The sequence below is a fragment of the Misgurnus anguillicaudatus genome, chromosome 17, assembly GCF_027580225.2.
Source record: "Misgurnus anguillicaudatus chromosome 17, ASM2758022v2, whole genome shotgun sequence".
Classification (NCBI taxonomy): Eukaryota; Metazoa; Chordata; class Actinopteri; order Cypriniformes; family Cobitidae; genus Misgurnus; species Misgurnus anguillicaudatus.
The window spans coordinates 9631755-9644786 of NC_073353.2; the positions used below are offsets into that span (position 1 = coordinate 9631755).

At 40.5% G+C, this 13032-nt stretch overlaps 2 protein-coding genes across 3 annotated transcripts in view; one reads left to right on the top strand and one right to left on the bottom strand.

Annotated features, from left to right (window-relative positions):
• Positions 1–13032, top strand: part of gtf2f2b (general transcription factor IIF, polypeptide 2b) — a 35493-nt gene that overhangs the window by 3748 nt on the left and 18713 nt on the right. The window lies entirely within an intron of this gene.
• Positions 5932–7292, bottom strand: kctd4 (potassium channel tetramerization domain containing 4). Its single transcript, XM_055215957.2, has one exon. The coding sequence runs from the start codon at positions 7094–7096 to the stop codon at positions 6320–6322; it is 777 nt and encodes a 258-aa protein (XP_055071932.1). The 5' UTR covers positions 7097–7292; the 3' UTR covers positions 5932–6319.

The window sequence follows — 13032 nt, forward strand, 5'->3', positions numbered from 1 at the left end:
GCCAACTCCACCCAATGCCGTCGCGTTGGAACCCCTGCCAGTGACCAGCAATATCAGGGCACAAATACGTTCAGGTGGAGATATCAATTTGGCGTGTGGGTGTTATTTATATACTTGTATCTATGTGTGTATGTATATGTGTATATATTTATAACCAGTTTACTTTTATCTTTTTCACGCACTGTCCGGCTTTACTGTAAGGTTTACTTTGTAGGCTGTGCGTAATTTTCTTTCACGGTTTTAAATTTTGCCCCTTCAAATTGCGGTTCAAGCTCACACCACACATTTAGATTTCCGTTCGACTGCAGGCATGACCTTTTCGTCCGATGCTGCGAGCATTTCAACTAAAGCTCCCATCGGATTCTGCTAGGGTCCTCCCAGTCGAACGCATAAACTGGACGCCTAATTTCGCTCTTTTAAACTTTTATATTCAAGCACTCCTGACCTACCTGTTTGATGACATGAGCATCTCAGCTAATGCTCTCGTGGGATGCTGCGATGGTCCTCCCAGTCGAACGCCTAAACTGGATGCCTAATTTCGCTCTTTAAACCCTATACTTGAGCATTCCCGTTTGCCTGCAGGCCAGACCTACCCGTCCGATGCTGTGAGCATTTTCACTAAAGCTCCCGTCGGATGCTGTGAGGGTCTTCCCAGTCAAACGCTTCATTCGAATGCTCCCGCTCGACTGCAGCCACGGAGCCTTCCTGTCCGGTGCTGCGAGCATCTCAACCAAATCTCCCAACGGATGCTGTAAGGGCCCCCTAGTCGATCTGCCCGAACTTGTTCAAGACTGTTCCTCAAGTACGCAGGTGTGCTCCCCGTTTGACTGCTGGTGGGGCTTTCCTGTCCAATGCTGCGAGCATCTCAGCAAAAGTCCCCGTCGGATGCAGTAAGAGCCCTCCCAGCCAACTTTTTGGGATGTTTTCCTGGTTGCTGTTTGTCATTTACGTGGCATTTTTGTGGAGCCAATTTTGCTTTATCTCAATTTTTCTATTGATTACATGTTAATGGAAACTCTTGAAATTAAGTTTATTAAACTAAGTTAGGGAGGAGCCTGGTCATGTGATCCAACCAATCAGCACGAAGAGGGGCCTATAAATAGTCGTCCCTTACCTCTTGTCCCATGACAGTTTTTTGCAGCATCCCTCATCCACCCCATCACCTCACTCTCATCTAGTTTCATCTATCCCATTTAAAGAGGGGGGAGTATAGGTTCGGGCAAAAATTCCGAGCTCGGAGCCCTCCTCTCGGACAGCATGCCAAATATGCTTTATCTCATTCCCTATCGATTACATTTTAATGCGAACTTGAGAACATGGCTATAAAGTTTCTGATGCTGTCAAAAAATCCATAAGCTGTCAAGCTGTAAAATGTATGAGAGCACAAATGTATCATAAAGTGGTGCATTATTATAGGTATGCTGGGTTATTTTCAATCCAACGTTGGTTCAAAACCTTAACCTATGCTGGGTTGTTCGCCCACAATGTTGGGTTATTTAGACCCAAAGGCTGGGTTTGTCCCTTTTTGACCCAACTCTGGGTTGAAAATAACACAGCATCTTTTGGTGTACAATAAGGTTGTATTTGTTAACATGATGATCTAACATGAACTAACAATACTTGTAAAGCATTTATTAATCTTCGTATATGTTAATTTGAACATTTAGCCTACTAATACATTTTTAAAATCAAAAGTTAACATTAGTTAATGCACAGTGAACTAACATGAACTGAATTGAATTGTATTGGCATTAACAACAAAGATTAATAAAAGGTGATAAACTATGCGGTGGTTTCTTGGACAGGGATTTTCTTAAACCAGGACTTAGTTTAATTATGAAATATAACTAGTTTTAACAAACATGCCTTACTAAAAACATCACTTGTGTGCATTTTGAGGCTAAACAAAGGGCACTGATGTATTTTAAGATATGTCGGTGCAAGTTGTTTTCAGTTTGAACAGCTCTTGCATTTATTTTAGTCTAGGACTGGTCTAATCCATGCCTAGAAAACCGCCCCTACATGTTTTTTAGCTAGATGTTATGTTTGTATAAAAAACAAACCGAAGTGTAATGATATAATGAATTGCTGTTTTAGGGAATTTGTAAATAGTGATGCAATGTTGTGTATGTCTTATTTCCCCAAATTATTATTTAATTCATGGGCATTATGAGCTGCTTTCGGCTCACCCTGTTTTTTGGACACTGACACATAATAGTTAATAGTCCATTAAAAAATGTATTCTAGCATTTTACAATTTAAGCTCAACCAAAAACTTAAAATCACATTGTATAACGTTCATAACGTGTACAACGTTCAGTAGTAGCCATTCTCTTCAATTGACTGTAGATGCATACAGACGATAAAACACAGGTTTTTAATGTGCAATTTCACTGAAGGTCACTCACTATACAGCAGTGCTGAACGCAATAATTGCACCCTGACTGAAATTCACACAAAGCTTCGTGTGGAATTGCAATCACTGTGTTTTGCGCTTTTGTTCATTTATGATTTTTTCAGTCGCCTGCTTGGCGCTCGCAAGCCCCAGGTATTGATTAAGTGGTTGCTAAGCAACAGGTTAGCCACAGAAGTTGGCCATGAATAGAGGCTCTACTTGTACAGTTAAAAGCTTTTTCTGGGGGTGGAAGACTGCCAGTGTCTTTCTCTTAGTAAGTTATCAATTAAATAAGTTCAGAGAAATGCTCTGTACAATGCAATGCATAAACCCTCTTCTTTGGTGTCCGTAAAAGTTATCATGTGAGCACATACAGCAGCAGAAATATGTGTAGGGACGAAACCAGACAGAAACTTTACGACAGAGATGTTGTCGTCCTATGTGCATTTTTAAAGTTAACGCAAAATGCGTCCTTGATCTTTTAGCTTACAGATTTATTTTGGCTTACAGACTCTGCACAGGGCTACAGTTTGGTTTATTTGTATCTGCACTGTTAGAAAAATGGTCAAAATCTGTACCCCAGCAGTCACTGGGGCTGTTCAAAAGTGCACCTTTTGTACCTAGAGAAGTTTATATTAGTAACATAACAAAGAGCACTTATTAGTAACTGAAAGGTACAATCTAAGTTACATATCTGTGCCTTATGGTACATTTTAGGACCCTTTTAAAGGAATAGTCAATTTTCTTAAAAGAAAAATCCAGATAATTTATTCACCACCATGTCATCCAAAATGTTGATGTCTTTCTCTGTTCAGTCAAGAAGAAATTATGTTTTTTGAGGAAAACATTGCAGGATTTTTCTCATTTTAATGTACTTTAATAGAGCCCAACACTTAATACTTAACTCAACACTTAACAGTTTTTTTTTCAACAGACATTCTAAGGACTATAAACGATCCCAAACGAGACATAAGGGTCTTATCTAGCGAAACGATTGTCATTTTTGACAATTAAAAAAAAAATACACTTTTAAACCACAATTTCTCGTCTAGGTCCGGTCCTGAAAGCGCCAGCGACCTCACGCAATACGTCATGACGTCAAGAGGTCACAGAGGACGAACGCCCCAATGTTTACAAATGTAGAGAAAGAGGACCGTCAGACGTTTGTTGTATGTGGAATGATACTAATTAATGTCTTTGTTTAATTGTCCAAAATGGTCCGCAAATGTGCATTTCATATGTAACACGTGACCTCCCTACGTCACCACACATTTACGTGAGGTCGCGCTGGACCAGACCTAGACGAAAAGTTGTGGTTTTAAACTGCATATTTTTATTTTTATTGTCAAAAATGACAATCGTTTCGCTGGATAGGACCCTTGTGCCTCGTTTGGGATCATTTGTGGTCATTTGAAACTCCCTTGAAAAAAACTGTTGGGTATTGAATGTTGGGCTCTATTGAAGTCCATTGGAGTGGGGGGGATCCTGCAATGTTTTCCTCAAGGGGCATAGTTTCTTCTCGACTGAACAAAGAAAGATTTTGGATGACATGGTGGTGAGTGAATTGTCTGGATTTTTCTTTTAAGAAAATTGACTATTCCTTTTAAAGGGTACTGCCCCAGTGACAGCATATTTTGACAATTTTGTCTAGTTACAGACAATTTAACATCTTTCCATTTATTATCTAACGCTATTATTTAAGAGTGGTCTGTAAAATCTTTTCAGAGTATTGCATAAAGGTACGTTCTCTTGCGATCTGTCACGCTGTCACAAAGTAACACCAGGTGTCTTGACGTGTGGAGCTGTTAAGACTTCGGTTGAGATTTTTTCTTGCTTGTTACCCACACAGTCCTTCAGAAGTATAGGTTGAAGAGTCGGCTTGATTTGATTGAAAGGAGCTCTTAAGGCCCGTTGCCAGGTTAAAACCAGACACAAAGAGATGGGAACTTTCAAGTGGCTACAAGTACACGTGTTGATTCTTTGGAACGTTCCCAAAAATGTTTTCTCTGTGTGCAGTTTTTATGTCGCTCAGATTTTCATCTGTGGCTCTAAATAGAAATGTTGCCATTCAGCGTGCACAAAAGAGTCACATGACCGTTGTAATCACGGCTGAATGTTGGGGTAGAAAATGTATTTTTTTGTCAATTGTGTATGTTTAGAACCTTTTAAGTGTTTGAATACTGTAAATATTTCAGTAGGTGTTTGATCTGTGGAGATCGGATGTGATGTGTGGTTATGGTTGTCATGGATATCAATAGATAAATGTTTGGTAAATCATTGTTGTCCAAAAGCACATTGAATTGTCTGATAGAATATTGGCAGATTTCTTTTGTTTTCCGGAGCATTTGAAGGTTGCATTTTTCCATCTCTTCCTAAAACTCTGTTTTGCTGCGCTTTGTTTTTGCAGATGGCCTTGACAATTGCCCATTTTTCCAACAGCTTGCCTCTATTCAAACTTTCACTTTGAAAAAGTAACCAGCCGGGAATTTCATTATTTCCTCTTTCGCCCTTCTGTGTGCGGCTGAGAAATTGGTCTCTTAAGGGCATGCAAGTGCTTGTGCTCGCATGTTAGCCTAACCATTAATTTTGATCAAAATGAGAAGAAGCCATTAGTCATGCCTCTTGGGAGTACATGATGACAATCTTTGGCTTCTTTGTGTTATGTAGGAGTCTCATTTGCCTGGCAACAATTAAATGTGAGACTGATGATCCATGAATATTTCAGCTTTCATCCATTTGAAATAAAAGCTCGTTTTCTAACACGACTCTTTACTGCATGGTTTCCAGTCCCATGCTGGCATCAGTTTAGAAACGCGTCAGCCAGAGATGACAGCTAATAAGCCTCGCAGTGTCTCATCAAAAATTAATGACATATCTGCAATTAAAAGAGACCCTAGTTTGATGTCCAAATATCAAAGTGTGGAGATTGGAGATGTTTCGGTTTCCCTGTGTCTGAAATGGGCTTCTGACTCATTTTAGTGGGAGATTGCATGACAGACTCGATGAAAACAGATGGAGTCCAGTGTGTGAAGATGTCGGCTAATGCAATGTGAGTGTAACCGTATGTATGCCTTTGCCTAGACCTCGAAATGGACGAATTTTGCTGTGTGCCAAACAAGACTCTTTTGGCTTTGCTGCATTCTTAGTGTTGCCAGATTCAGTGATCGATCTTATTTTAACTTAACATACTTTCTTGCATCTGACTAATGCAAAATAGTCTCAATACAGATGAATTGTATTAATGTGTAAAGAGGCACAAATTATAATATCATTGATAGATGTGTATGTATGCCACATGCTCTAAAATTGTTCTCCAATCTCATACCCATTAGAATTTGGATCAATGCTGGAGGAAACTATTAGGCGAAGCTTTTTAGGTCACATTTTGCTGCGTAATATTGCAAACTTTTAATTTAGGACAATCATTTACAAACTGACTGTACTGCAAATACGAGAAAAATAAATGTAGCTATATTTATACAGCCCAATGTCATTTGTCAAGTTCACATTTAGCAGAGAAATAATATATATATATATTAAGATATACATTGTTGCTTTATTTTGAAAAACAGTCACAGACTCAATGTTACAATTTGCTGTTCACTACACTTTTTCACATTACCCAATTCACAACATTTGCGTACAGATGTAATGATTGTTGCACTTCAACTTTTTGACTCCCAAAGTGATCTGCAAATCGAAACTGTTATGTACAAACTTTCTGTTAAAGCAACTAAACAGTAAAAACTACATACACAAAACCAAAACAAAGATCCACAGTACATGTCTCTTGTTTATCAAGGCTGTTAATGGGAATGTGTAATGCAGAAGCAGGAATATTCCAGAACAGGATTTCGGTTGAGGACGCTGGTGTTTGATGTGATGGTGTACAGCAGGTCAGGTGGTAAGTGATGACTGGTCGGGTCACTTGACAAAATGCAGAGCCTCGCATTGAACCACAGATCCACGGCTGCTGTCTAGGCTGGTAAGCAGTCGAAAGCCTGCTTTCAGCGCTAACATCACCACCTCCAGCTTCAGACACTCCAATGTACACAAAAACGTGCTGTCCTGCTTCAAAACAAGCCGAGAGCCCTGCTCCGATTTGATGAAATGCCGGAACTGGATGACGTTGGACGACACCTCAAACTCTTCTGGAAAGCCGTCCAGTCGGCTCTTGGAGATCTGCACCAGGCGACTTTTCACTTTTTCGATAAACGTGCTGTCGCTGCAGTAGACTTTTAGACCTTGGGAGCGCTCGTGGCTGTCCGTCACCTCCAAAAAGGCGGGCTCGCGTTGCGCGGCCTGCTGTTGCTCCCATTCCTGCAGGGCTTGGGCCAGTTCGCTCAGCCGGTAGAAGTCGGCTTCACGCCGGAGCAGCTCGACTTCCTTGAAGTCGTCGGGTAATACCAGCTCACCCAAGCGCAAGTAGTTCAAAACGTGCCGGAAAATTGGACCGTCACGGTCGATGAAGGTGTTGCCCATGGAGTCCACGTGCACCACGGGTTTCTTCCCGCTGACCATCTCCTCCAGCAGAGAGCCGGGGTGCTTGACCAGGGTGTGCCGCTGGGCTGCGTACAAGTACCCCCCCACGTTGATGGTGATGGTGTTTGAAGAAGGTTTCTTAAAGCTTTTGCTGGGCTGCAGCAAGTCAGGGTTGATCTGTCTCAGTTCGCTCTCCATCCTTCTGAGATTCCATTCCATGCCGTTCCTCACACCCAGCCTGGCGGAGTGTGTGGGGAGCGTGCGCAAGAGCGGGAGGGGGAACAAATAGGAGCGCAGCTGAGCGGCGCTGGCATGGAGCGCGGCAGCAGTGCGCGTTGCCAGCAGAGTCTGAGCCTTTCACAGCCACGCAAAAACACACACACTCACGCATATATGGGCGCGCAGGCACTCGCACACTCTCGGGAGGAGGAGGGGTGTTAAGGGTGGGCTCAACTGCGTCAGTGGTGTAAGCTCGGGAAAGAGAGCGCTTTGCTCGCTGCCCTGCACTCCAAAGGCTGAATTTAATCACCTTTCCACTTCATCGCCTTCTCTGACTCTGGCTTGGCAATTAGTGCCGCTGCCCTCTGATGAAAGGGCTCCTCAGTTGGATGGCGGCACGTGAACTCGCCGAGAGGGACAAATAGTAGGGATCCCATGTAATGATCTCACACGATTGAAACCGATGGGAAAAGGGAGATGGCAGTGTTTTTGTGTCTGTCGTGTTAAGTCGTTGCTTTAGAGAGCCGTCTGTGTGATATGCCGACAGTTGGCAGCTTTATTGCCAAACGAGGGCCACGTCAAGTACAGTGTAGGTGTAGTTATGTAAATTATTTGTTGCTCTTCATTTCAAAAGGGATGAATGCATTGAAGCTCTCACGCTTTCTTTGAGAGGCTGTTTTATTTAGTGGTGCGGTACTTGGCTCTCTTCTGGCAAAAAACAACCTGATGATCAATGAAGTATGGTAAAAACAGAAAGAAGCTAGTAATGAAAATCCTAACTGAACTTATAATTGGCCAGAAGCCAGCTTTAAGTGTGTTGTACATTTAATTCAGAAGTATGCTGTTGGGTCACCATATGAGATGAGAAATAAAGTTATTCTTAATAGATAATTTTGTCAGTTTAAAAGATCTTGAGTCCCTGTAAGTCTTGAACAGTACTGGAATCACAGTCGCATTTCTTGGAGTGATGTCACAAGCTGATGACAGCTTGTCAATCATTTTTAAAAGATCTCACAAGCTGATTTTATAACTGGCTTCAGGCCTGGGAAGATGACACACGTTGACGTTGAGTTGACGTCTGGACTGCTTGGGTCTGTCAGCAGCAAGCACAGGGCAGAGGCTAAATTGCTACTCTGGTTCTAGGGTCAGTTTGACTTTACACAATTTTTCCACCCAGTACTTTTCAAGAAAAGCTACATTAACACATTGAAACGAATCTGAAATGAACACTGCTATGTTTTTAATACAAATACCATTCGATTTGATCTCCCAAATGTGTCTGGAATCATTTTTCCGCAGCTTATGTCTGTCTTATGTCCGAGTGCAATCATTGAACAAAACAAACCAATTTGTTTCCACTCATGATAAACATCATCAATTTTGGTACATTTTGACGTATGAGTTTACGCACCTGTTGCCATAACGACAAGATGAGCTTCAATGAATAGAACCATCTAGGCGGCCTGCCACAAAATCAAAACTGACCGCCACAAATAGATTTTTTCACAGCATGTTTTTCACTGATGTACCTTTCTCATGTGACAGGTTCTGTATACTCAAGTTAGCGTTTTTAACCACCACACAAACCATGCAAGTTGCAGGGTGGTAAACTTACTTAATAACTCTCTTTCACCTAATTTATTATAAGGTGGCCCAGATACAGTATGTAGAAAACATGAAGCACACTAAAAAGAAAGAACACAAGTAAGAAGAAATCCAACACTGACAGTCTGCCAAAGCTTACAACTTTATTCTCTCAGAAAAATCAACATATGATGATGAGAGAGCCAGTCAAGTAACACACTGAACAATCTGCGCCAGCTTCTGTCACTACATTTGACGGGAGCTGTATGCGGAAATTGGGGGGGGGTTTAGATAGCAATATACTTCCTGGCTCCCGCGTCACCCTGTCTTTGTCATTAAGCCTCACCATTGGTTGAATTTGATATACACATTCAGACGCACTTACCACTGGAGGCGTCCCCAAAGTGTCAACATAGTGACGCAGCGCAAGTTCTCTCACGTCAAAACCGCGCCTAGTTTGCCGCTTAAACAGTTTGAATGCATTCGCGCATGTAGAGCGGAAGGTGTAGAGCCAAGGTGTGGGAACCCTGTTTATGCATTCGCTGAAAATGTCATTGCAGAGTGGTTGGTCGTGCGCACTGAGTGTCTCATTTCACATGGCGGTGCTCACTGCATTTTTTGCAAACATGTCAGGTTAAGGGTTTGCTCGCAGCTCCACATCCGAAAATGAAAACTCATATTAGTTACCCATTTTTTTACCCATCCCCCTGGAGGATGTGCCACGACAAATATGTTTGTGTGAAACAGTGATATGACACACACTCAAACTATTTAATACATTTTGTTCAACCCCCACACTATCAAACACCTGTGCCAATGTCCCCATCACGTTTTAAAAGAAAGTGACACCCATGCACATCGCTTTACAATAACAGATTCCTCGACAGTTGATTATAATAATATACGACAGATTACAGCTGTTGCATGGCTTGCTCATGGTTTTAATCATCATGTGATTACTGCATTTTTTCGACTGCATTTGATTTGCAAATAGAGTTTAACTGTGCCAGAGAAAATAGTGGGTGGATGGCCTGCTTTTCTTCAATTCCCTTTTTATTCCAATTAGTGTACGTGATTGTACAACTTAGAATTGATTTTAGTCTAGGACCAGGGGAATGGTAAACAAATATAGATCACATCACAGAGATGAGAGTATTTCTGTTTAAACTCCACCAAAGAATTTGATGTCTCGCCAAATTCAGAATCCATAAATACGGGTAACAAGGTCTGTGAACTGACACGCGTGAGTTTTAGTGCTTACAAGTAGAACTGATCAGGGGTACGTTTTCCATACTTGCTGCTAAACTACCATCGTACTATGCATTGTTGCAGAAACTAACTACCTAGCTAGTGAAAACATTGTACTGTATTCTATTGTCCCAAATATAAGACAGCCCAGATTATAAGATCCACCACCAATTTTCAAAGTGTACCTTTTTGGAAAGGTGCAACCAACCGTAACCATTGACTTCCATAGTAGGAAAACAAATAGTATGTATTGTGATAAACGATGAAGATATTTTGATAAATGATGGTAAGCACACAGTTGATGGTACCCATTGAATTCCACAATTTTGTTTTTCCTTCAAAACCTCCTGGTTACAATCAGCCGTGTGCTTACCATCATTTATCAAAATATATTATTTTGTGTTCATCAGAAAAAAGACATTCATACAGGTGCACTAAATGGCAGTGCCGTGGTTGGATAGTGCAGATAAAGGGGCGGTATTATTGTAATTGGCCTTGCTACCTACATCACAAAACAGGCGAAATCTGATCGATCTAATTTTTCACATGCTTGCAAAAATGGTTTACCTAAACTAAGATGCTAGGTTGATCTTTTTCACGTTTTCTGGGTTGATAGAAGCACTGGGGACCCAATTAAAGCAATTAAACATGGAAAATGTCTTTAATATTTGTCAAACCATGCTTATTATTATGTTATCAGGTTTTTATGGTGCTATTTAGCTGTATATTTTTAGTTATGAAGCCTTAAATCAAAACAAACCAACTGCAGTTTAATTGATATTAATTGGAATCAAAAAATTTGATTTTTTTAAAAATTAAAAAAGCTGAGTTATCTGGTTTTGTAACCAAACTCTTCATTTCTTCTGCTGTTGTAGCCCATCCACCTCAAGGTTGTGCATGTTGTGGCTTCACAAATGCTTTGCTGCATACCTTGGTTGTAACGAGTGGTTATTTCAGTCAAAGTTGCTCTTCTATCAGCTTGAATCAGTCTTCACATTTTCCTCTGACCTCTAGCAACAGCAAGGCATTTTCGCCCGCAATACTATAATGTTTTCCCCTTTTCACACCATTCTTTGTAAACCCTAGAAATGGTTGTGCGTGAAAGTCCCAGTAACTGAGCAGTTTGTGAAATACTCAGAACGGCCCGTCTGGCATCAACAACCATGCATTCAGTTTGGAGTTCAGGAGATTGTCTTGACCAGGACCACACCCCTAAATGCATTGAAGCAACTTCCATGTGATTTGGTTGATTAGATAATTGCATTGAGAAATTGAACAGGTGTTCCTAATAACCCTTTAGGTGAGTGTATAACAGCAACACTTTCATTTTCTTGACACATTAAAAGACTTAAATTTGAAATTATTATATTTGAAATGATTGTTATACAATGTATTGTATGCCGCTTGTGTGCTCTGACATGTAGACATACATCAAACAAATTTGTGATGCTGTTTGGCGAACGTTTGTTGGAACGATGGTTTGGGGAAACAACCAAAATCATTAAATTATGCTGGAACGATAGAACTTGTGAACATAGTTGATTAATGAAGCTTTTGGGAAATTTACCCTAGATTATTTTTGTTTTAAGGAGCTGTGTGTAACATTGACTTCTAGCGGTTAAACTTGGTACTTTGGGTTGCCAGACACATACAGGAGTGCAACAGACGATGGGAAGCATATGTTTATCTGCTCGTTTTTTTATGTTTGCAATTTCATTTGTTTTTGTTGTCTGCAAATTACAAACCCGCTCATGTGGATTTTTGTTACTCAATCTACTGCTCATTCTGGAGGTTGCAATCACCAGAGTTTGCATTTATGGGCCATTGTGGTCTCAATGAGGCAATCATAATAATTGGCAACCAAGCTGTCGAAATGCACTATTAGGTAATTTGGCCATCTGACGTTCTGACACAGAAGGCACATTTTAATATCAGGCCACAGCATTGTTTTTTCAGAGGAACAGATACGTGAACTTCTCATGTAAACTACAGATGCACCGATTGCAATTTTCTTGATTGATTCCGATTTTAAACGAGACCGCATGTCTACTCTGTTCAAAAACAGATGCACTGAAAAGAGCTATACAAATAAAAATTCATCTGAAACAAAACCACAACATCTAGTGTTTAGATCTGAGGTGTAGCTATTATAAACGTGACTGCGCGTATGGCACATACAGATGCGATCAGAGTAAAACCCTGTGAAGCTAGGATTTACACTGAACAATGACTATGAAATGCATATTATATTTAGATTATTTTTTCCTTACATTCCAATTTCATATTTGTCATATTTTTCATCTTAATATTTTATGTTTTGTTCTTCGAAAGGGTGTACTTGCATTGTTATATTTTATTGTCAGATAATCATTTACATAAAATGATCTTAAAAAAAACAATACTATCGACTATGAACATTATTTTTAGGGTAAATAACCGACTTATAAAATGTAGCTATTGTGACAGGCCTATTGTTGCGCTGCGCAGACCGAATGGCGTATGACATCAAGACCATGATTCAAAAGCAAATGGAAAAGTCTGCACCCACAATGGCACCCCGACTGGGTCCGTGCAACGCTCCACACCTCACATATCAGTCTTAAAACATAAATATATTATACAACATGCATCTATGTGCACAACATGCAAAAAGTTATTTAAGGTGGAGTGCACGATTTCTGAAAAACATTTTGGAAAAGGGAGTCGGGCCGACTACCAAAACAGACTTGTAGCCAATCAGCAGTAAGGTGCGTGTCTACTAAACAACATCGTTGCCTGGGTTGCATATGTGTGGCTTTCACACTGGCTTTCAAAGATCATGCACCCTGCCTTTAAACAGCATGCTTAAAAACACTTCCAGTCAAAGCACAAGGATTAATAAGCAGCTTTTGTTAGCATTTTAGCGATAAGCTGTGTCGTGCTCTTAGCTCTTCTCAGTCAAGATGTAATGCTTGTATGGTTCTCTGGTATCTTTTGACATTTTAGGTTTAAATATGTAAGAAATAATTGACGACCGGCCATTGAATTGTTAGAAAAATAATGCACACCCGAGGTGGTGATGTGTTACGCCTCGGGTGTGCATTATTTTTTAAATAATTCAACGG